Source organism: Schistocerca cancellata, chromosome 4, assembly GCF_023864275.1.
Source record: "Schistocerca cancellata isolate TAMUIC-IGC-003103 chromosome 4, iqSchCanc2.1, whole genome shotgun sequence".
Taxonomy (NCBI): Eukaryota; Metazoa; Arthropoda; class Insecta; order Orthoptera; family Acrididae; genus Schistocerca; species Schistocerca cancellata.
The window spans coordinates 233,790,878-233,816,598 of NC_064629.1; the positions used below are offsets into that span (position 1 = coordinate 233,790,878).

The 25,721-nt window shown below is 41.7% G+C and overlaps 1 protein-coding gene across 1 annotated transcript in view; it reads right to left on the minus strand.

The window, feature by feature from the left end:
* Positions 1-12,153: 12,153 nt before the first annotated feature.
* LOC126184760 (spermatogenesis-defective protein 39 homolog) overlaps positions 12,154-25,721 on the minus strand; it is a 115,079-nt gene continuing 101,511 nt past the window's right edge. The window contains exons 11-12 of the mRNA XM_049927306.1: positions 18,595-18,699; positions 12,154-13,537 (exon numbers count right to left, since the gene is read on the minus strand). Of these exons, the coding sequence (XP_049783263.1) occupies positions 13,517-13,537; positions 18,595-18,699 (126 nt within the window). The 3' untranslated portion in view covers positions 12,154-13,516. The remainder of the gene's footprint in view (positions 13,538-18,594; positions 18,700-25,721) is intronic.

Genomic DNA, 25,721 nt, shown 5'->3' on the forward strand with positions numbered 1-25,721 from the left:
AGAACTTAGAACTACTTAAACCTAACTAACCTAAGGACATCACACACATCCATGCCCGAGGCAGGATTCGAACCTGCGACCGTAGCGGTAGCGCGATTCCAGACTGAAGCGCCTAGAACCGCTCGGCCACTCCGGCCGGCTACAATTTACAACTAGTACACCAACTGCAGGCTAGTTCCCATAAGGGACAAATGTTTAATGAGAACTGTATGGCTAACTGAATTTAAATACGCTAAAATGAAATGACTGGAATCAACGGGGTGAAATCAGTCTGATGAAATGATATGAATAGTGACAAAATGATTCGAGCACTTGTCTTGTGACGCTGATTCGGAATGGTGCACCTATTTTTCCTTACAGCACAGGCTTAACGTCACTGAGGACATCATTTAGTTAGCTATGGACAATTCTGAATGCCTGGTGGTAGTTCCTCCCATGTTCCATCCCTACACACAGAAGTTCCTCCGCACTGCATATTGGGGAATGTGCAGAATGAAAGCAACAGTGCGGCGTCATGTATATTGGCCTGATGTTGACGCCGCCGCAAAACACATCAACCAGAACTACTAGACCTGTGTCTATAACAGTCACCCTCAGGACAGTTTTCAACCCTTGGCCATGTCCGGACCACCCTTGGTGAAGAGTGCATATTGATATCGCCAGACCATTCTATGGAGCAATGTGGTTGCTACTTGTCAATGCTCTCTGTAACTTTCCTTATGTGGTACGCATGACTACCACTACAATAGCAGCTACTATTCATGCCCTGTCAATCATACTTCCAATTCAGGAAGTGCCTTCCACCCTGTTTTTCGACAATGACTCTCAATTCACAGCATCTGCATTTCAGGATATTTGTAAACGCAATGATACTACGCACCTGGCCACTACCCCTTTCCATGCAGTTTGGAAGCAAAACAGATGGTCAAGATCTTCAACACACAGACGTGAAGGATGACGATGACAGTCAACTTCAAGAAAGCACTCATCAGCTTCCTCACCATCCCTGTAAAATGACATAGGTCAGCCAAAATTGTACACATGCCCACATCCCACACACTCTTCGACCTGCTGTGCCCATCTCAGTGAGTAGACTGCTTGTGCACACAACCTTACTACCATAAAGTCTCTCATGTATCGGTTCATAATTTTGGCTAGAACCCCAAGTGTCATCCTCAGTAATAGGGGGCGGCAGATGTCTGATTTTGCAGCGAGCCAGAAGTATCCAGTCAGGTATTGAAACCACTTCTGTCTGCAATGAGTCACATCACTCCCTGCCCCCTTCCCCTCAGCTGCCGACTGGACGAGATTTATGCCATAGCACTTGGTGCGTGCCTGCCCGTAAGCTGGCCTGCTAGCACTACCACCTCTGCCCTTGTGTTTGGCGTTGACACAGGGTTGACAGTTGCCAATGATGGGGCCAGTCTCCTCCTCCCACACCTCTTGGCCACTTTCAGTGTTTTCAGACTCAGGGCCCCATAAAAACCGAATCTTTGTACCCATTTCCCACATGGCTGGCACCAACTCCTTTGCTGGCAGGACCAAGTTGCGCCCCAGAACCCGTTGATTAGTTATTGGTCCCATTGCCTATACCAGCATCCGACTCAGCTGATCACATTGCTGACCTTCTGTGGAAGCATTTGGGGGGGGGGGGGGGGAGGGATTCTGGCATCTATCTCTCCCCTTCCTCGATAAAGTCACCACAGACCATGTCATGCCAGGCCCAATGTGCCAGTTGAAGGGGGAAGGATTTAGTATCTGACAGTGATTATCGATTCCCTGCCCGGCCTAAGTATCGACGTTGAGAACAGGTCAGACATAAGTGGGTTACATATGTCAGCTGCAATTTGCTCCCATGTGAGGTAGAGCCGCGACGAGTATGTCACATGGAGCCATCCACTAAGGCGAGACTGCCTGTCAATACCGTGGCCTGACACTTATCAGTCAATCTCTTGATAGTTTTTCAAGCATTTCGTTATACGCCATTGAAAAGCAGAGTTTTGACATTGCTTTACAACCTTTGTGAATAGGATTACTTCCAGGACTGTTGTATATGCTTACGAAGACTTTGCTACATTCTAGACGTTTTTTGGTTACCCATTGGCTCGTGAACTCTGCCATAATCAACCTCAAGAACCAACTGTGGTTCCACCGTTCTCTGCATTACAGCCAGTTTGACTGATCAGAAACAGTGTTTTACCTTCACAGAACAGGATAAAAAATTCAGAAGCTTTCAAAAATGGCTCTGAGCACTATGCGACTTAACTTCTGAGGTCATCAGTCGTCTAGAACTTAGAACTAATTAAACATAACTAACCTAAGGACATCACACCCATCCATGCCCGAGGCAGGATTCGAACCTGCGACCGTAGCGGTCGCTCGGCTCCAGACTGTAGCGCCCAGAACCGCATGGCCACTTCGGCCGGCTCAGAATCTTTCAGATGCAGAGTGGAGCAAAGAAAGACATAGTGACCCATGACAAGACATCACATGAACTTTGGGGGCGGTGAGGTCCTCTGCCAATTAGCCAGCAGTCATATAGTGTCACTGGTTGAACAATGGATAATCCAGGAGAAAGTGGAGATGCCGCACTGAGGCAAAATTGCCTATAAATACCATGACCTGACACTTGTCATGCCGTCCGCTGTGGCCGAGCGGTTCTAGGCGCTTTAGTCTGGAGCCGCGCGACCGCTACAGTCGCAGGTTTGCATCCTGCCTCAGCCATGGATGTGTGTGATGTCCTTAGGTTAGTTGGGTTTAAGTAGTTCTAAGTTCTAGGACACTGATGATCTCAGCTGTTAAGTCCCGTAGTGCTCAGAGCCATTTGAACCTCTTGGGAAGATACCCAAAGTCAACAAATGGGATTCGATGAATAACAATCTACAATGATCACCTCACCTGCTAATCTGTTACAAAAGATGTGTCGACTAATGAAGCTCTGGAAATTGCAAATTTCCTTCTACGAGACATGATTTTGAAACATGAAGCACCCCTCTGATGATCTCTGAACGTGGATAAGTTTTCCAGTCGAAACTAGTATCAGACATCACTTCAAGTTGTATCATCACCCACAGAATCATAACTGCCTACCATCCATGGACAAATGGCTTCAAAGGACGCTTGAATAGGACGTTGGCAGAACAGATATGCTTTCTATCTACGTTGATGCCAAACAGATAGTTTTGGAAACAGCAATGCCCCACGTGACATTCGCATACAACACCGAGAAGCAAGATACCAAAGGCTGCACATAATTATTTCTGGTGCATAGTCATGAGATTGAAACGACAATGGATGCACTGTTCTTATTTCAACTGTAAGATACTCAGACGATGACTACATGAAATACATCATCACAAAGACCAAAGACAAGGCAGCTGGATCGCCTGCAAGACCTGGACACCCAGGAGAAAGACCGCGAGCAGTATAATGTCAAACGCTGGCCAGTGAAATACACCTGGGAGACTTGGTATGTATTTTTACACCTGCACGGTAAGATGTACTATCAGAAAAGTTACTAGAGCACTAGTTTGAGTTTTATCATATCCTTTGTCACTTGTCGGATGTCATCTATGATGCCAAGTATCATGATCCTTCATCAAGAAAAAAAAGTGCAACGACGTCGTCAACGTCCTCTGCATGAAGCCCTACTAGAGCCCACAGGAGCAGATTAGCGGTGGGAGGTTCAAGGAAACTGAAGACCCACTTGATGATCGCAAAGTATCGATGGGAGAGGCTATCTTTGATGTTCATCACATTGAAGAGGATGTAACAACATGACAAGAACGGGAGATTCTGCCACTGTCACCATACAGACGACTACTGAAAAGATCTGGATCCAGGGTGCTGTAGTTGTCTAAAATGAGAAATAGTGGAACAGCAGGTTGCTGTTTCTACAAGGAAGGGAGCAATGCCGCGAGCTATGATGTATACAGACTGTTGTAACAGTTAGCATTGCTGGCTGGTGTGCTGTGGGTCGCCATTTCCAAACCAGCCATCAGCAGTTATTAGTTGTTTAGTGTGTATCATTTCTGGAAGATTCTTGAAATAGTGTTTGCACACTGAAGAGCCAAAGAAACTGTATACCTGCCTAGTATCGTATACAGCCTCTGTGAGCACACATAAGTGCCACAACGCATTGTAGCATGGCCTCGATTAATGTCTGAAGTAGTGCTGGAAGGAACTGGTACCATGAATCCTGCAGTGCTGGCCATAAATTCGTAAGAGTACGACGGAGTGGAGATCTCTTCTGAACAGCACATTGCAAGGCATCCAAGATACGCTCAATAATGTTCATGTCTGGGAAGTTTGGTGGCCAGCGGAAATGTTTAAACTCAGACAAGTGTTCCTGGAGCCATTCTGTAGCAATTCTGGACGTGTGGGGTGTTGCATTGTCCTGCTGGACTTACCCAACGCACAATGGCCATGAATGGATGCAGGTGATCAGAAAGGATGCTTACGTACATGTCACCTGTCAGAGTGGTATCTAGATGTTTTAGCAGTCCCATATCACTCCAACTGCACACGCCCCACATCATTACAAAGCTTCTACCAGCTTGAACTGTTCCCTTCTGATATGCAGAGTCCATGGATTCATGAGGTTGTCTCCATACCAGTACACGTCCATCCACTCGATACGATTTGAAACAAGACTCGTCTCACCAGACAAATTGTTTCCAGTCATCAACAGTCCAATGTGGTGTTGACTGGCCCAGGCAAGGCATAAAGCTTTGTGCCATGCAGTCATAAAGTGTACATGAGTGGGGCTTCGGCTCCGAAAGCCCATATAAATGAAGTTTTGGTGAATGGTTCACACACTGACTCTTGTTGATGGTCCAGCATTGAAATATGCAGCAATCTGTGGAAGGGTTGCACTTCCATCGCATTGAATGATTCTCTTCAGTCTTCATGGGTCCTGTTTTTGCGGGATCTTTTTCCAGTCACAGGGATGCTGGAGATTTGACGTTGCACCAAATTCCTCATATTTACAGTACACTCGTGAAATGGTTGTGCAGGGAAATCCCCACTTCGTTGCTACCTCGGAGATTTTGTGCCCCATTGCTCGTGCGCTGACCACAACACCACGTTCAAACTCCCTTAAATCTTGATAACCTGCCATTGCAGCAGCAGTGACCAATCTAACAACTGTACCCGACTGTTGCTCTCTTATACACTTCTGGAAATGGAAAAAAGAACACATTGACACCGGTGTGTCAGACCCACCATACTTGCTCCGGACACTGCGAGAGGGCTGTACAAGCAATGATCACACGCACGGCACAGCGAACACACCAGGAACCGCGGTGTTGGCCGTCGAATGGCGATAGCTGCGCAGCATTTGTGCACCGCCGCCGTAAGTGTCAGCCAGTTTGCCGTGGCATACGGAGCTCCATCGCAGTCTTTAACACTGGTAGCATGCCGCGACAGCGTGGACGTAAACCGTATGCGCAGTTGACGGACTTTGAGCGAGGGTGTATAGTGGGCATGCGGGAGGCCGGATGGACGTACCGCCGAATTGCTCAACACGTGGGGCGTGAGGTCTCCACAGTACATCGATGTTGTCGCCAGTGGTCGGCGGAAGGTGCACGTGCCCGTCGACCTGGGACCGGACCGCAGTGACGCACGGATGCACGCCAAGACCGTAGGATCCTACGCAGTGCCGTAGGGGACCGCACCGCCACTTCCCAGCAAATTAGGGACACTGTTGCTCCTGGGGTATCGGCGAGGACCATTTGCAACCGTCTCCATGAAGCTGGGCTACGGTCCCGCACACCGTTAGGCCGTCTTCCGCTCACGCCGCAACATCGTGCAGCCCGCCTCCAGTGGTGTCGCGACAGGCGTGAATGGAGGGACGAATGGAGACGTGTCGTCTTCAGCGATGAGAGTCGCTTCTGCCTTGGTGCCAATGATGGTTGTATGCGTGTTTGGCGCCGTGCAGGTGAGCGCCACAATCAGGACTGCATACGACCGAGGCACACAGGGCCAACACCCGGCATCATGGTGTGGGGAGCGATCTCCTACACTGGCCGTACACCACTGGTGATCGTCGAGGGGACACTGAATAGTGCACGGTACATCCAAACTGTCATCGAACCCATCATTCTACAATTCCTAGACCGGCAAGGGAACTTGCTGTTCCAACAGGACAATGCACGTCCGCATGTATCCCGTGCCACCCAATGTGCTCTAGAAGGTGTAAGTCAACTACCCTGGCCAGCAAGATCTCCGGATCTGTCCCCCATTGAGCATGTTTGGGACTGGATGAAGCGTCGTCTCACGCGGTCTGCACGTCCAGCACGAACGCTGGTCCAACTGAGGCGCCAGGTGGAAATGGCATGGGAAGCCGTTCCACAGGACTACATCCAGCATCTCTACGATTGTCTCCATGGGAGAATAGCAGCCTGCATTGCTGCGAAAGGTGGATATACACTGTACTAGTGCCGACATTGTGCATGCTCTGTTGCCTGTGTCTATGTGCCTGTGGTTCTGTCAGTGTGATCATGTGATGTATCTGACCCCAGGAATGTGTCAATAAAGTTTCCCCTTCCTGGGACAATGAATTCACGGTGTTCTTATTTCAATATCCAGGACTGTATATGTGTTGGCGACTGCAGTGCTGTATTCTACCTGTTTACATATCTCTGTATTTGAATACGCATGTCTATAACAGTTTATTTGGTGCTTCAGTGTATGATTTGCACCAGGCCATGGCTCCCAGATTACAGCATAGTGGTTTGAATACAACTCTGCACACATGACGGTATTCATCTGGATCCTGAAATCACCTGATCTGAATCCTAATTACTGAATCTGTGGTTCTGTTAACAGGAATCACATGCTTTAGACCTGTTCCCAGCAGTCTCTGTGAGTTGTGTGCAGATAATGACAATTCATGGAGCAGAACAAGATGGCTTTCCAGTATGTTTAATCTTTTGTTTAGTCCATATCTTGAATGGTCAGCACTGTCATCACGGCAGACGGAGGCTTATGGGCTAATGATGAGTGCAATTTTATTCATGAGTATTTCCTTTCCAGTGATATCACTAATATAGATATGTATTATTTGTGATTTTTAAAAATCTTCCTCGTATCACTTCTGAATTTTTGAACTGTTTCATCCTCACTTGTTAATAATGCATTATGTATATAGTATTATCTGTCAAGCTATTGAAGTGTACAACACTCACTTACATTACACATTATGATTCTTATTTCCAAACAGTTTGTAAAATGGGCTAACATATTAGTGTTTGTTATTTTCTGTAGTCATTTTGCACCCTCTGTTCATACCTCTGACTTCTTATAGGTATGTCTTGTTCATCTTGTAATGAAGTGACTTTGTGAAGTGCAAAACGCACATGGCAAGGCCACAGCATCTGTCCAGACTTGTCCTCACCACAAAGTAAGAAAAATAAAATTAATCCTTCAATTCCAATCACAGATTTGAACTTCAAATAAAATTCCCAGTAAACTGATAACAACTCAGACCAGTTGATTAATTAATTATCAGTTCATCAAACTTATTACTTAATTGAAACTACTAAATTAATTTCCCAAGTCCACAGACTCTACCAAAGTGTTGTCCACCTAGAGGACCATCAGTTGGAGGGGGCAGGAAAAATTTAACATTCCCCATTTAATTACTAAAGAAAATGCCCAAGATGGCGAAAAATAGCTTGGTTTTCTAGCCATTATTCCGAATCGTTGTTAAAGACACACAGTGGAAGAGGCACACACAGTTTACCTGTGTACTGAGGATTCATGTTAGTTGAGATCACCCAACTTGAGGGCTGGGACTCTGCCACTCCAGACAGCCAGAACAACAGGAACAGCTCCACCTGTCACCCCTGTGAGGTCGGCTACAAGGATCTTTTTGTGTACCATGGAGGTGCACCATAGCTCATCGAACGAGTCTTTAAATAAGCTGGGGAGCAGCTCTCTGGCAAGTTCTGCTTGGGCAGACAGAGCGAGTGCACTGCTGCTGCTGAGGACCACTACCACTGTGTGAAGACGAGCTCATGGGGCGCATGCACCTGGCACACTTTTCGTGTTTGCTGTTATCACAGTGAAAGCAAATTATCATGCCTGTGTGTGTGTGTGTGTGTGTGTGTGTGTGTGTGTGTGTGTGTGTGTGTGTGTGCACAATGAGCAAAGGAAGACACTGCAAAACATAAGAGGGCAATCACGATTAGACACATGTCAGTGCCTCAACCTGAGGAGTTGACTGAGAGTAAAATCTCGGAAGATGAACCAGGTAGACTCGATAGCCATTGGCTCATAGTCGACACCTCCGCCAGCTACGAAGAGGAAGGACAAACAACCTGTGACCACATAATCACAGGGAAGACCATCGGCAACTGAGATGTTCCGACACCATCTATCTTTATCCAGTACCAGAGGGAAGACTTGGAATTCCTCAGTACACTCACAGAAGACATGAAGGTCAGCGTCAAGTGCCAGGACAATGACACTCACCTAGAGATTTGTACGTAACTCTGGACTGACTATGAGGCTCTCAAAGCCTCTTCTTGGCCAATACATTGTTTTGGCACTGGAGAAGACGCAACAAAAGACAAAAATGGCAGCACTCGAGGTGCTCCCCAGGGGGGCTGCCATGGCTGTGTAATAAAGACACAGTCCGCAGAGGGCTCCAACGTACTGGGTACGGAGATGTGGTCATAAGGTTACATAACAAAACCAACACAAAATAGCTGCCACTCTTTATCTTAACTGCAGACATAGCTGAGAATCAGAAAAGAAGAACGGAAGCTGAATGAGTCTATGAGCTCAACAAGCTCATGGCCTTCAACATGCAACTGGAGCCTCTCCCGGTGGGACTCAGCACTAAGCCACAGTGCTGTAAGTGTCAACAAAAGGGACATGTGGCAAAATATTGCCTCAACCAGACAGTGTGTGTCAAGCGCACGGGCAAGCACACCAGCCAAGCTTACCCACAGAAGAAAGACAACGAACCAATGTGCACTCACTACTGGGAGAAGGGGGGGGGGGGGGGGGGGGGGGGGGGGGTGGGGGGGGGGGGGGGGGGGGAAGGGTGCATGCTGCAGGCTGGCACAGCTGTCGAGTCTGCTGGCTGCAAAAACGTCTGCGAGCTGCATCAGAGGAAGATGATGTACTGGGTGAGCTCTGCCGAGTCCGGTCAAGCCAAAAGGAGACGTTGAAGGAGGCGAAAACGCAGCAAGGAAACAATTTTGCCCTCTCAGCAGAACAGGGTGTAGCAGAAGCGGCCTCCATTACTGTGTGGAAGGCTGACCCACCAGTGAGAGACGTGAATGAGGAAGCTGGTTGTGCTCAGCGGAATGGAGGCAGTCAGAATCGCACCGCCGCTGTGAAGACCAAGCCACAATTGCAGAAGGTGGCACAACAACCAACTGCAAGCAAGATGTATGGAGCACTGGCTTTGACAACGCCTTGCAGGAAGCTGAAACCTAGTTCTGCATGGTGCTGCATCCCAGAATGGAAGCCACCTGCCTCCTGCTGCAGGAGACCTTTGGTTGCTGGGCAAAAAGGAAGGCGGGAGTTACACCGACCAGCGAGCATTCCAGCGCAACGGCTTCCATGCAAATGACAGACTACCCAGTGTGCCAATTAAAATCATAGGCAATCTAAACATCCATACCAAAGACCTGACCCAAGATGGTAGCCTATTATGCCACCTAGATGATGGAAATCACTCGTGAGACCATGCAAAATGAACGAGTGACGCAACCAAGGCGAACGGCCCAACCTGAGAAGAACTACAAGGCATGGCGACCACCAAGTAAACCACACAAATGATGCAATATGCACGATATGTGGAGTCTGATTCAATAATAGAACCTAAAAGAGCTGATAAGGTTGTTAGTGCGGTGCCTTTCCAGCAAATTACTGGTCTAGGACAGGACAGTTGTTGTCTAATGAAGTGCAGAGGAGGGGAACATTACAATTAGCTGCTCTGAGTGTGCACATCAAAGAGAATGGCAGACTGTCACAAGTATGAGGCTCAGTTGCCGCCCCTTTGTTAATCTCCAAGGGGATAGGCACACTTTGGTCAGCACCTGCAGTTGCGCCGGTAGGAATGGCTTCTGGGGCAGTATGTTCAAGTTACACTAGATCTATAGCTTTCACAAAGAGAGCCACTACTGTCAGCTGACATATGAAGTTCACCTTTTAGTATTTAGTTTACTAACAGCCGCTCACACAATTGCAGATGACATGATGTTCGCTGAGTAAAAACAGCAACAGAAAAAAATGCACAGAAAATATGTCGCAAACTGCGACAATAATTCTCAAAAACATGCTGTAACATACAATCAATAAGGTAGTATGAAAGTATCCATAGAAAACTATATTTCAAAAAACAAATAGTAAAAATGTAATAGTGTGCCACTGCGTTTGTATAACCATAAAAAACCCACTGATGATGGTGATATTCGTCGCCGAAACTAGTTTAGGACAATAAAGAAATAAATCAATAACAAGGTGTTTTGCATCAAGGCAGACTCAATTTCTGATATTGTTGTTTTTCTATGCAAACACAGACCAAATGGAAGAGTTCCAAGATAAAAGGAAGAGAGAGTAATAAAATTAATCCTTTAATTCTTATCACAAATTCAAACTATAAATAAAACTCTGAGTAAGTGATATGTAGCTCAGCCCAGTCAATCAGTTAATTAACAATTAATCAAACTTAATTACTGAATTGATGCTACTGAATTAATTTTCCCAAGTCCACAGACACTATTGGGGTATTGTCAACATTGAGGACTATCAGTTGGAGGGGCAGGACAAATTTAACTGTCCTCATTTAATTAATACAGAAAACATCCAAGATAGTGAAATCTAGCTTGGTTTTCTGGCTGTTATTTTGAACTGTCATTGAAGCCATGCAATAGTGGCAGCACACACAGTTTTCCTGCTTTCTGAGAATTTTCGCCAGTTCAGATCACCACCCAACTTAAGGCCCGGAACTAGGCCACTCCAAGCGGCCAGGACGGCAGTAATGGTTCCATCTCTCCCCCTGTTAGGTCGGCTACAAGGACCTTTTTGTGTTTCTTAAGGTGCCAACATTGTGAGTTTCAGTGTACGGCAGTTACCACCATTTCCTATTACCTTTGGAACAGCCTAGGTTATTCATCTGCAAACCACTCATGTGTTTAGAGTTATGCAACATCTACTGTAAGAAACAAAGTCTGAGGATTGGGACAGGAGACCTGCAGGTACGTGATCTGCTAGAGAACAATGTTAGTGGCTTCTCTGCTAATCTGCGACAGTTGCATCCAGCAACATCTTGCTAGTTAATGTACATGATAATTTTACTGACACTATCAATTTTTTTACAAATGGCTACATTTACACAACTGCAAAACTTTCTGTTCTTCTATCATAAAAGCTTAGCTCTGTATTCTCATATACTGTGGTATCCAATGTAAGGTGCACTTTTATACCGAGAATATGAAATCAGACAAGCTCTGTATATGTGATAAAATTCTGTTTAGTAAATTGAAAAATTGTTCACCACTATTGTTTGTCATTGTTGTTTGCTACCATTTCCTTCTGCAGGTGCTATTTTTCATTTAGCATTAACAGTTTTCTGTTGTGGTTGTTTTTGTGATTATTTTAATGTAATTTTATACATTTAGAGATGTGCGTGAACTTTCTTTATAATGGGCCTCAAAAATTTTAAATCCTGGCTTCTAAGTTTGCTCTATTTGGTGGCCCTTGAAGCTCTGGCATTCTACTTGATATATTTCAGCTGTTACCTGATGCAGAGGTGTATTTTCAATCCTGCGTTATTGTGTGCTCAGTTTTTATCATCATAGGATTTAGATGATTAGTGCTCTGTGCATTTTATGTCTTTTTTGTAATCGAACTTTAATTTTATTATATGATCTATACACTCTCAGTGTGTCATCCACATTAGTTAAGTTCTTTAATACCTCAATTTCCCCTAAACATGTTTTCATTATGACAAATATTCTGTTTCCTGTGGACAGATGTGTCTAGGACGTACATGCAACCCCCCCCCCCCCCCCCAATCACCCCCCCCCCCCCCCCCCCCACACACACAGATACACACGACACACACAAAGAATATTTGATTACCATGAGTTTCTTTCTGAAAAACTTTAATGTGAAAGTTACTTATAACACATGAGTTGCACCACTTGTAATGATTTATAAACAAATAACATAAAACTTTTAAAAATGTTTCAATATCTATTCTGGTGGCACATTATGAGATTCAGTATGTAATAGGAATACAAATATTTCTTCACACACATATGCTGTGCATAACAGTACAAAAAATAACATATAAATAACAAAGTCCTTACTCTGACTCTATTCCAAAAATATGTATTTAACAATGATTGATAATACCAAACAACACTCAGCTCCTAATAATTATTCTCAAGTTATCAGGCTTGTTCTAGGCAAGTTCCTGGCATTCAGACATGTGTGTGTGTGTGTGTGTGTGTGTGTGTGTGTGTGTGTGTGAGAGAGAGAGAGAGAGAGAGAGAGAGAGAGAGAGAGAGAGAGAGAGAGAGTGTGACTAGTTTCCAAGTTGTGCACCATTAACTGCTTTTATATATTCTATACTGTTGCATTAACTGCTTTGGTTGTAATGTTATTAACCACTACTTAAGTAAAAGAAAATTAAAGTTTCCAGAATGTAGTTTCCTTGCCTGTCTCTGTATAACATTCTTATTTTGTATAGACTTTTTTACAGTTGTATCGTATGACAATGTTTAACAGCTTCTATAGCATCATAAACACTATCCAAGTATATTTTAATCCCTCTTCCTTAATGCCTGAATTATTTCTCTCAGTATATTGACTCTTTTGCATGTTATTTCATCAGTGTCTAGTATCTCTTCAATTTTTATTTCAGGTCTTCTGTATAATTTTGTAGCTGACAGCTTAGAAGCATTAGATATAAAATATGTTGTTTGATAATCCAACAATTTAAGATTTGCAATCCCCCACAAAAAATTACTTTCAACTCATTTTCATCATGAAATAAATTGATTACTTACATGGCTAGTAACTGAATGAAATTATTAATTTACAGAACAAAGATTTATGAATACTGCTATTGTAATGTGATTCAACCCTGGATGCATTCACAGATGGCCAGTCCAACTATGGCCTAAGGAATACTCTGACACTGAGGCAAGCTAGGAGCCAGTTATCAAGCTGTGTAATATGGACACAACTACCTGATCCTGATCTGAGGCAAGCTGAAATATGCAGAAAGTTTACAACTATGCATGCCTTGCACAAAGGATCTGTTAACTGCACCATACACTGGGTAGTCAGCTCTGCATGTCAGCAGCTAGGAGATGAGGTGGTGAATGTCATTCCACAGCAGAGTTGTATGGGACGTCAATTCAGTACACAAATCACCAAGCAGATGACGAGTGGGCTCTAATTAGAAGTGAGTAATGTGCTTCTTACTCTCAACCAGCTGGTGAACATACTGCACAAAATTGTCAAAGGAATAATTTTCATCATTCCTTCAGTTTTTCCATTTTATAGTCTGAAAAATAAGAAACTGACATTGTAAAATAATACAAGATGGCAGTTAACAGGACTTGAATCACACACATACACACACACACACACACACACACACACACATACACACACACACAGGTGTACACATGCATGCTCGCTTGCCCGTACACATTACAATAACATATGCTATATTAAGAGGAGTTTAAATTTTTGCAACCAAAAATTTGCTGTTCATTTGTGTTTCACAGATGTAAGCAAGGGTAATTTCCAATAAGAAACTACATATTTGCTGGTGGATCAATTCTTTTGACATTATAACAAATGTTTTATCAAATTTTGTAATAGGTTATAGCAAAATATTGAACTAATATACAGGAACACCAAATCTTGAGGACCATTTAATGCGAATTTAAACTAGTTATCCAGCATATCAGACATAATGAAGAGATCTGTTTATAACACCTGATGCAAATCTGGGTTCAATACAAATAATCAACCACAAGGAATCAATAAAGTAATTTTACCACTTATAGTTATATTTAAGTATATTGAAAAATGTGATTAATATAGTGGTTTTATGTTCATTATAAGAAACAATAAGACAGATGGAGAGATATGGGAGGGTTCCAAGATCATTAAGGAAACAGTTACTATGCAATGTTTTGTTATCTATTTGTTGTTTCCCTGTGTAAATCACATTTTCTACGGCAAAGTGGGATATTAATGGTGTAGTTAACCAATGGTTCAATTCGTAGTGGACACACAGAAGCAGATGAAATACCTGGAACAGACACATTGTGGAGTTTCAGCTCAGTTCACCCAGTTTCTCACTTCCTGTCAAAGTGAAACAAAGAGGATGCATGCAATGCAAGACTCATTTGTGAAACTTGGTTTTCTTAATAAAAGAGAATGTTAGCCACAAACTCAAGCATGCAATGTGACGAATATCAGTCTATATAACTAAAGTATAAGTCATCAGGGAGGTTAATTTGCCACAAAAATGACGTGTTGGTCAAAAGACTACAAAAAATGAAACAAGTAGATTTCACAGAATTCAGCACATGGAATGAAGAAAGACTAGGGTTTAACATGTTGGAGTTGGTGCACAAGTTCAGACTGGGCAAGAATCTGAATGAGACTGGCCATTTTATTTTCAAAGGGAGCATCGTGGCACTCATCTTAATGATTTGGCGAAGCCACAGAAAACCTAAATTTGGATTGCTAGATGGAAATTTGAACCACATTCTCTCCATATATGGCCGCTATGCCACCTCACTCAGTATCATAACATGAAAAGGGCGAGTAATGTTGATACTGAAAGCTTTTATCAGGTACCTAATGATATAAAATGCTTGAGAAATAAATAAAATGAAACTCAAATAGGTAAATACCCTTTAAGCAAAAGGAAAATATTTATTTAGAAACCTCAAATTTAAGTAGTAGCAAAGAACTGCGGACTTATCTCTATCATTAAACTAAATATTATTAGTCCTATATGCACACATCCATATATAGTCAGCCTGTAGGAATAAATTTAAATGTAAACTACATGGTCCAGACACATTATGTGACCACCACCTACATTCAACATCAATGTGCAATAACCACACTCAGACGGCAGGTGGCTGCACTAGCAATGAAGAGTATATAAAGTGTGGGGATGTGTATGCGGAAGACAGTGCAGTTGTTGTAGAGTGTGGAAATAGAGTGATTTATCTGATGTCCAAAAGGGCATGCTCACTGGCTTTCAGGCAAAGGGTGGAAGCAATTCTGAAACAGCTTTGTAAGCAAACCGTGCATGACAAAATAGTGCTACCCAAAACCCATGTTAAGACGATTGTGGGGCACCATGGGCCATACATGACAGGGGTAAACAGTGGTTTTTGAGATGTTTACAGGCGAATAGGCATGCAACTGTTAAGCAACTGACTGCCCAGATGAAGCAAGGTGCTACCAACAGTGTCTCCTCAATGCCTGTTCAGCAAATGTTGTGTGAGCCTGGTTCACACTCCCATGCCGACTGCTGTTCAGTGGCAACAAAGGCTGGAATTAGTACACCAATGCTGCAATTGGATGTCCACTGGGTGTGGACAAGTGGCCCCTTCAGATTAATCACATTTTATGCTCCATCGGACAGATGGCCATTGATGTGTACGGCATGAATGTGATCTTTTCATTCTGGAAGGCACAATGGATCAATACAAGTATGTATCTATCCTTGGGGACAATGTCTACCCACATGCAATTTGTTTCCCCTGTGATGATAGCATCTGCCAGCAGGGAAATGCAACAAGTCATGTAGATTGCAGTGTACATGCATGGTTTGAAGAGCACCACAATGAGTTTACCATACTCCCCTCACCATCAAACTGCCTAGATTTAAAAAGAATCAAGAATCTGGGGATCAACTTGATCAGACCATTCACGCCATGGATCTTCAACTGAGAAACGTAGCGCATCTGGCCACAGCACTAGAGTCGTCATCGCTCCACATCCCTGTCTGTACCTTCCGGAACCTTACTGACTCCCTTCCTGCACATCTTGCAGAAGTCCACGCTGCAAAAGGTGGTTGTAAAGGCTTTTCACATGTGATCACATTAATGTGACTGGACAGTGTATACAGTTTAAACAACATAGAACGAGATGTTAGTCCTGGTGAGGGGCCTGAGGTTTTAAGGGGGGACAGGAGGTCAGTTTGCATCACAAGAATGGAATCTTGATTGCAGATGCTGTACGTGCAGGTGTCAGACAGTTGGCATTAACCCTTGCTTACATACTCCCAGTCAAGTGATAAATCTATATCACTTCTCACCCCATCCAAACCATGCTCCACCACCTTTTACCTTTTTCTCAAGATCCAGAAACCCAATAACCCTGACCGTCCCATAGTTGCTGGCTTCAAAACACCCACTGAACATATATCTGCCTTAGTTGAACAACACCTGCAACCTATAGCACAAAGACTTCCTTGCTATATTAAAGGCACCAACCATTTCCTTGATCATTTGACATCTATAACCATCCCACTCTCACCACACATCTTGCTTGTCACCATTGATGCAACCTCTGTCTATACTAACATCCCCTACATACATGATTGAGTTGAGTTGACTTGGTGGAAGGGACTGAACGGCGAGGTCATTGGTCTCATCGGATTAGACAAGGATGGGAAAGGAATGCAGCTGTGCCCTTTCAAAGGAACCATCCCAGCATTTGCCTGAAGTAATTTAGGGAAATCACGGACAACCTAAATCACAATGGCCGGATGTGGGATTGAACTGTTGTCCACATACATGGTCTGTCTGCTGCTGAACATTTCCTCAATTAGCACCCACCTGATTCCAAACCTATGATGCCCTTCCTGCTCATCTTAATCAACATATACTAACCAACAACTACTTTAACTTTGAAGATCTACAAACAAATCAGAGACACAGCCTTGGAAACCAAGATGGTTCCCCCCTATGCCAACCTTTTCAAGAGTTGCTTGGAGGTAGCTTTCCTGCGATCCGAAGCCTTCAGCCCACAGTTTGGTGATACACTGATGACATCTTTACCATGTGGAGTCACGGTGAGGCTGAACTGTTAAAATTCTTGCAACCTTTAAATACATTCTCCCAGTTCAATTTCACATGGTCTTATTCCAAACCCTATACCACTTTCCTTGATGTTGACCTCATTCTCACTGAGGGTCAGCTATTCTTTACAGACTCAGGAGACTCTTTAAGGTAATACACCACCATTCCCTTCTCTGATTTCATTAGATGTAACTACCCCACCAGCCTAGTTCAAAAGCAGATTTCCCGAGCCATCACATCAAATCCTGGTACTGCCAATCCCTCCAAAAAAATAGCTTACAAGTACACCTCTTGTCACTCAGTATTATACTGGTCTTGAATGTGTTAATCAACTATTTTGATGAGGCTATGACTTCCTAAAATCATGCACTGAAATGAGATCCACTGTGTCTAACATTTTGCCCACCACACCAAGAATAGCTTCTTGTCACCCTCCCAATCTCTGCAATATCATCTTCAGACCCTACGCTCCTTCTACACTCATTTCCCTAACCTATGGTTCCTACCCCTGCAATCATTCTCACTATAAGATTTGTCTTATGTACCTCCTACCACCACCTATACCGGTCCTGTAACTGACAAAACATATACGACCAAAGGGAGATTCACCTGTGAAATGACATATCATGTACCAGCTGTTATGTAAACACTTTTTGGCTTTTTGCATTGTCATGACTACCACCAAGTCATTAGATAGGAAGAATGGCCATAGGGGGAGAGTGTATACTGGCAATACACAATATCCTACTGCAGAGCATGCTCTGCAACATGGCAGTAATGACCTTGGTGTCTGTTTCCCTGGATCCTTCATCCAGACACCAGTTTCTCAGAACACAGCACGTGAGTACTGGCATTACAACAGGTCCTTGATTCTTGCCACCTACCTGGTCTTAATTTACATTAATTTATTCGGTACCTGTATTTCTTTGTTCACTCCCTTTTAGATTTCTATATCTCTTATTTCCTCAGATATCTATTTTCTCTGAATCCCCACTCTTATTAACTTATTCACAACATTTTGTCAGTAATATCTGTATTGCATATTGTTCTAGCTTCCACCTTTAAGCTCTCAAGTTTTCAACTCTCATCCCATGCAGTCCCCAACTATCAAGTATTTCCTTCTCATCCTGTCTGGTAAGTCTCCCCTGACCTGGGGTTCTGGGTGACTCTCAAACTCTCTCCATTTCTTAAACCTCACCAGTCATTTTCTTCGCCATCTTCCTTCTCCTTCAAACCTTCTGTCAGATGAAGGAGACACTGCCTCCGAAAGCTTGCAGATTTCTATACCGGTACATTTACATGTGTGTTCTACTGCCACTGCTTGGTGAGTAGATTTTTTATCTATGCAATTACATTACATTTTCTACAGTTGATTATTTTTGTTGATATACTATTCTATATTATTATTTATGGAGGACACATGGAACATGTTACTAACTGAAATAAATTAGCTATGGCTCATATTTTGAAACAGAAACAATACACCACGATGGCTACTTACTGAAGACTGAAGGGCACCCTCAGCGTAAGAGTAGTCATCTGACTGAGGATCTAATATGGCTTTGTAACTAATTAGTGATTGCCTGTCTCGTTGTTCAGTAAAGATCTGGAAAAAGAACAAAAAAATATATTGTTTACTGTATGTTACACAACTGCTTTGCTTTTAAATGCATTACAACAAAATTGTGTTAAGTAACTGCTGTATTTTTAAATGTATAACTAAAAAATATCAACTGGTCTACTTATGTTACTCTGAACTCTGACCTAGTAACTGTTGATCAATTGTGAAATTTTAATTTCTCACTTTACTGTGGATGCTTGGATTTATTTGCACACAAAACAACTTGCCTACTAACATATCCTCCATTCTACACTATATTGGCACTAGAATCATTAGTTTCTTAAATAGAGTACAATCACATTAAATGATATAGACTTAAGTGCAAGTAAAATACAGGAGATTTTTATTGTGTGGAGTTTGAGTTATCATGGATATTTCACATAATGAAGCCATAAAAATAAAATAATATGCCCCAATATGCCTACATCCTTGGATGATTATTGTAGACAGATTGCAAGACTGTGTTGACTATATGACCTGTCCCTGTGTGTGTAAATGTGAAATGGTGAATGAACAATATGATACAATATACCATTGAGCAACATGTATTACCGTGCATACGTATTAGCACAGATAGCGTCTTCTATCAAGGACAGCGTTTTTTCACTTGGTATCATAGCTTCCTTATTCACTAAATCTGTCCCTGCATGGATGTCTTGAGGGTGTGCTGAAAGGACAACTATATTGGATGCAGCCTCAAATGATACAAATATCATGGGGGATCACTGCAGTTTCTGTGCTATACATTTTTTATGAATGAGGATGCCAGGTCATCATGTAGCTGTCAAATGGGTCAACTACTTTTAACACTTCAAGTCATCCATAATCTATAGAGGCACTGAACTGTAAGGTAACTTTTTCAGTATCTACTGATATACACAAGTAATTCGCAAATGTGTGGTATCTTCCTAAAAACTAAAAGAAAGTATAATGATCAAACAGAAGAATAACTCTCCAACATAATGGGAGATTTGATACCAACAAGTTTTAACAAAAAGTGTGATACTTGTGTTAAGCACTAAAAAAGATCATGCCTGAAAATAACCCAAGTGCTGCCCTCTTTTCACAATGAGGGAAAGAAGATTAGTGTTTAACATCCTGTTGATGATGTCAGTAGGGACAGCACAGAAACTCAGAGTGGGGAAGGATGTGAATCGAAACTAGCCATGCCTTTCCAAAGGTAATATGCCAAGATTCACCTGAAGAGATATAGGGAAATCATGAAAAACCTAAATCTGGATGGCTAGAAAGGGTGTCGAACTGTAATCATTCCAAATATGACTACAGTGTTCCACCACTGTGCCATGTCAGAAGGTTCACCATAATGGAATGCATCAATTATAAGACTGATGACCTTAGAAGTTAAGTCCCGTAGTGCTCAGAGCATCAATTATAACATGTAGAATGGAAGTTATATCCTATAAACTACACAATGATGAAACTTCAATGGAAGGGAAAAGAGAGAAGACAATTGTAACTTGCATGATGGATTCAGTTAATTAAATGTCTTTTATGGCATGACTGCAATGTACCAAAACCAGGTTGTTGGTACATGAAAACATGGCTTACTACCTTCTTGCCAACACACATCACCCCAACATTGTTTGAATGTCTCCATGGAATAGACGTTAGTGGTACAATTGGAGAAAAAAAAGGGATGGTTTTGGGGTGCCACAATCCCTGTACACAAATCATCAACTCATTCAAGGCTGCAATGTAAAAAATATGGAAATTTACAAAAATAAATATGTACTACTTGACAACTAGTAATGAAGTAACAAGTAACATACCCTATAATGTGCAAGTTACAACAAAAACCCAAAATTTGTTCTATTTGACACATTTATTCTGATAACATATCACAAAGAAATGATGCTGTAGGCAATAATAAAAACTGTAATTGAAATCTAATATTAAATATAAGACAAACATAAAAATACATCTAGAATTAATTAAACTTTTGTCCATTTTCTTTAGTGAGGCAGAAGCTACAACTGAACTAAAGATTTAAAGATGTAATCAAGTTTTGGAAAACACTGTGATGGGAAATTATAATTATACCAAGATTCCTAGTACTTTCACAAAATCTTCTGAATTCATATCTTTCATTATTCTGGTGTGAGAACTTAATAAACACAAACCTGAAAGACAATTTTCATCGACTGTGCTCCCCAGCTATGTCTTCAATAACCTGCGGTGTTAAATGATCTGTCAGCAAGGTACATTCTTGGTGGAACTGACACCAGGAAGTCACATGGTGAAACGTGTTCTTTTTCATATCTAGCCTCTGATCACATATCTTTCCATCCTGTAGGTGCACATGACTTGGGTAATGTTCAATAGTCAGCAACATGAAATAGGGCTAATAGACTAGATTAGCAATTGGGAGGGCAACTGATTAAATTACCATCAATTTCTCCTCACCTGGGCCACTCAATGTTGGTGCTGATAAGGATTAGGATTATAATTATACACATTGAAGCTATTACTCCTGTCTAATACAACAGTCATTTCAGGGTGGCTGATGATGAGTGTTAGTTTCATCCCCTTCATTTGAGAGGATCAAAAAGTTGATTTAAAATAGTTTACTAATGAGTTTAAATAGTACACAACTGGATGGACTGGGAAAGCATATCTCAAGAAAAAAATATTTATTTTTGGAGTCTATATTCTATATTTAAGACTCAGAATTTACAATTATTGTCTAAAGTATAGTATGCCACAGTAAGTCCACCATTGGAACCTCAAAGTAGCAGGCATTGCCACTGTCACCTTTTGATGCAGATAGATATCGTAGAATGACAAACTGCAAGTGTTGCACTGCTCACAGTTAGCCTGCTGGAAGCTCGATGAGCATCTTGCCATGAAAAGACTTTTCGTATATTTTGCTTGTGTTTCATTTTCAGCACTGTCGCCAGAGCATTGAAGTACCTTTCTTGTTGACTGCATTATTTTGTACTTGTGAAGAAACTCACAGTTCTTTTGTGTGTGACTGGTAACCATGAGGTTCTCTATTTCCATTTCAGTGCTACAATTCTATACTTTGACTATCCTATACATTATCTTGTTTATCTGGGGGGGGGGGGATTAACGGGGGGGGGGGGGGGGGGGTAGGAGGGTAGGTAGAGTATCTCAGCTTCATTAAATGAGTTTCTTCTGCATGAAACTTTTGGCTTAGTTGGAAGTTTAGTAAGAGTTAGGAAGATAAATATTTTTGGGCATCAATAATCACATGCGTTTTAAGTACTGTGTCTTTTATGTTTTTCATGTTGGTAAAGTGCTTCTATTTTGTCAGCTGTGTCATAAGAAACTGCATGAGGTCCTACTATAAAGCAAAAGAGGGAATGTGGGATTCTGAGGTGGTTGCATTTTATGTATTTTGTACTTGTGGAAGCGATTACACTGAAGTGAGCATTTTTATATTTGACATTTTTAAAATGGAAATGAATGAAAATTAGAGTCCACCATCTCATGTAAAATGACTAATTTCACTTGTTGTTTTGCGTATCTTTCTGCTTTCATCATCCGTACAGCAGTGAGATACAACGTCTTTGTGGTAACACTGTGAATATTCAGCTTATTGTTGAGTGAAGAGTCCACAATCAGAAGTACAGGTAATCTGTTAAATGATTGTTTAAAAGATTAAGGAAACAGACAAGTTTTCCCATTTCCAGTTCTGTATTTGTTGCTTCCTTTTATCTCTGTGTTTCGGTATTCAGTTTTCACATGTCCATACACAGTTCAGAAATATGTAATATCTATGATTGGTAACTGGTTAAAATCCAGTCTTATTAATTTTCTTTTACTCTTCTTATGTTGAAGTGTCATACGTTATCTTTACATTTCGTAAAGCTGCAGAATAACGAAGTGCAGTAGATGAAAATTCTTCTGATGAGATTTTTGTGGAATATACATTGCACTATTAACTGATAGGAGCTGAATCTTTCTATTTCTAACTCTGTAATGTTGGTCAGCCATATTACAAAGTTCCTCCTATGATGTCACAAATCTTGTCTGTCTATTTTTTGGTTATTGGAAACACTCTTCAGATTTCTTATATTTTATGTGTTATGTGTTCTTTGGAAGTGGAAAGGTTATAATGTATCAAGATTCCCTTGCAGTCTAAAAATCTAAAACTTATCTGCTAGCTGCCTGAAAGTGTGACAACCATAATTACATGTGTCAGAGGATTCACAAAGTTTCTCTCTGGAGCCACCTCTCATAATTGCTGAGAATCTTCTTTTGCTGCTAAGCATAGAATGTGAAACCCATATTTCCACAGAATCTATACTGAGAACATTTTCAATACTTTATGTTGATATACGGGTCTGAAATTACACAAATAACTTAAACAATATTCTGTATCTGGCAAATTGTTACCATAAAAGGATCTGAAAATTGAGAGGATGGAAATAAATAAGGCCTGAAGGGACCAACTGTGATACTGATCATGTCATTGTCGACCATACATGGTGTGCCACATGCCTTTCACAACTCTGTGGAAGAGGATTCATGTAAATGGGACTCAAGTGTGCCACCCACACACACTCTAGAGCACATCGTCTTTCTATGAGTGGTGCTAAAAGGCCACCAGAGTATGCCGTCCTCCCTTCAACTCTGTGCATGCAGATTTAAGTCTCCATGTGTCTTAAGATGCTGAACATGGAGCTCCGCCAGATTTCCGAAGGCTTCGGATGAGACAACTACAACAACTATGAACTATCAAGACACTACTGACATCCAGAAATAGGCAATTCCGTTATTGGATGAGCACTAGTATGGGACAGAGAAGGAAGAGATTCTAAGTTATGTATAATTCAAATTACCTTGTATAAAGTGTAAAGCATACACTCATGCTTTACTCATTTACTGAATGTCTGTAGAGTCTACACCACCTCTTTACAACTATCAACACAACAGACATTTCTGGGACTCAGGCCATGTCCACTGTGGATCCATGGAACAGGATTGTGTGTCACCTATAATCAAATTAATCAACTTTTTCCCAGCAGTTTCAAAATTATTGAAATTTACTGTTTATTTTTCTACTATTTTCATATTCTATTGAAGTGTGTGGAATATTTTTTGTATAAAATGGCAACCACAGGAGAGACATCACACACTGCACTTATTTAGTTTCAGAGCCAACAAATACAAACATAATTGTTGAGCATTACCAGACTGCTGGATGCACAACAAGCCCAGCAGCAAAGTACGGCTGAAGCACAGAATTCCTGTGTTCAAGTGCTGCCTCCTTCCTTCTGTTCTTTCAGAGAAAAACAAGAGGACTGGGTGGAAAACCAGTTGCAGTTGGAGCAACATTTTGCAGCCCACAAAATCTCATGTGGCCCACAACATCATTTCTTTTTTCCAGGGCAAAAGTGAACATATTTATATTGTGTAAGAAGCTGTTTCCTCAAGCAGAGCCCAAACCCTACTCTATGAGGAAGTCATTAGCAAAACTGATGAATTTTTTGAGTCACAGACTCATGTAGCTGCTGCTTGTTCCAAATATTATCGTACGCATTATCATAGCAATCAATCTCATAAGGAATGGATCACTGAGCTCAAGGACATGATTAGGAATTGTAAATTTAAATGTGCATGTGAAGTTTCATTTCATGATGAAATGCTTTGTGATGCAATTATTCAGAACTTTACTGACAGCATAATATGGGCTGAGAGTTTAAAGCATCACAAGCCTGGTCTCACTGATGTACTCAAAATGATTGACTCTCAGGAAGTGCAAGACTTTGTGGAACTAGACCCTAACATGCTTGTTGTTGCAACACTAATTGAGGATAGTACTAAGCAGGCACAAATGTCCTTCTCTTTATAGATTTGCAATCAAAGTACACTGTTTCAGTTAGTCTCTGGTGCTTCAGTCACTTTAATTAAATGGAGCAGATATGAGCATCTGTGACATTCTAAGCTACAGAAATCACGTCTGCACCTCACAGTCTACAAAGGCGAAAGTACCTCTGTTTTCAGGACATGTACTTTGCAAGCAAAATATAAAAATGTGATTACATTAGTGGCTTTCACAGTAGTTCAGTCATGCTTTAGTATCAATATTTTTGGCCTAGATGCATTTGATTTGTTTGGTCCAGATACTGAAGATGATGTTCATGCTATCGATACTTAAGTGCCTCATGCCAGCATTCACCAATTGCATGAAAAATATGGCCATTTGTTAAATGATACATTGGGATATGCAAAGGATTTTCAAGTGCATATGATGCTCCAGGACAATGCACAACCTAAGTTTTACTGCACCCATTTGGCATCTGAAACTATTATTGATGAAATTGTTCTCAGCTCAACAAATTGGAAGACAATGAAGTTTTGAAACACATTTCTGCAAGTGAATGGACATCTCTTTTAGCTATCACAAGAAAATCAAATGGGAAAATCAGACTTCAATCAAGCTTTAAAGCTACAGCCAACACTCAAACAGTTATTGATTCTTTCCCATTTTGAGGAGCTTATGGATCACCTTGCAGGTGGACGAGCCTTTCCTAAAACTGATTTAGCTGATGCATACCTTCTACTTCCCCTGGATGGGGAAATGAAAAAGATACCTGCTGATACCTGCTGGTCAGTATATTATTATTATTATCATCATCATCATCATTATTATTGCTATTACATGCAGCCAAGGTAACTTAGGTCTTCCACATTGGCTCTGGCCTTCAACACTGAGATGATAGGCTGAGCCGATGACCAAGGTAGGTGGTGCCAGTATGATGTGTCCATACCACTGAAGTCTCCATTCTTGCATATTTTCATTGACTGGAGCCACTCCAGCCAGTTTTCGGATCATTGTATGGTTGATGTGCTCAACCAGAGAAATCCTAATGATCTCCTCAGTAACTGCATTTAAATGACATATAGTGAGTGCTCAGGTAGTATTTAATGCAACTGCCCTCACCATTGTGTGGAGTACCTTTGATTTCAGATGGTTAGATATCTTCCCCTAAAAATTTATGGGAACTACAAGCAGTTCT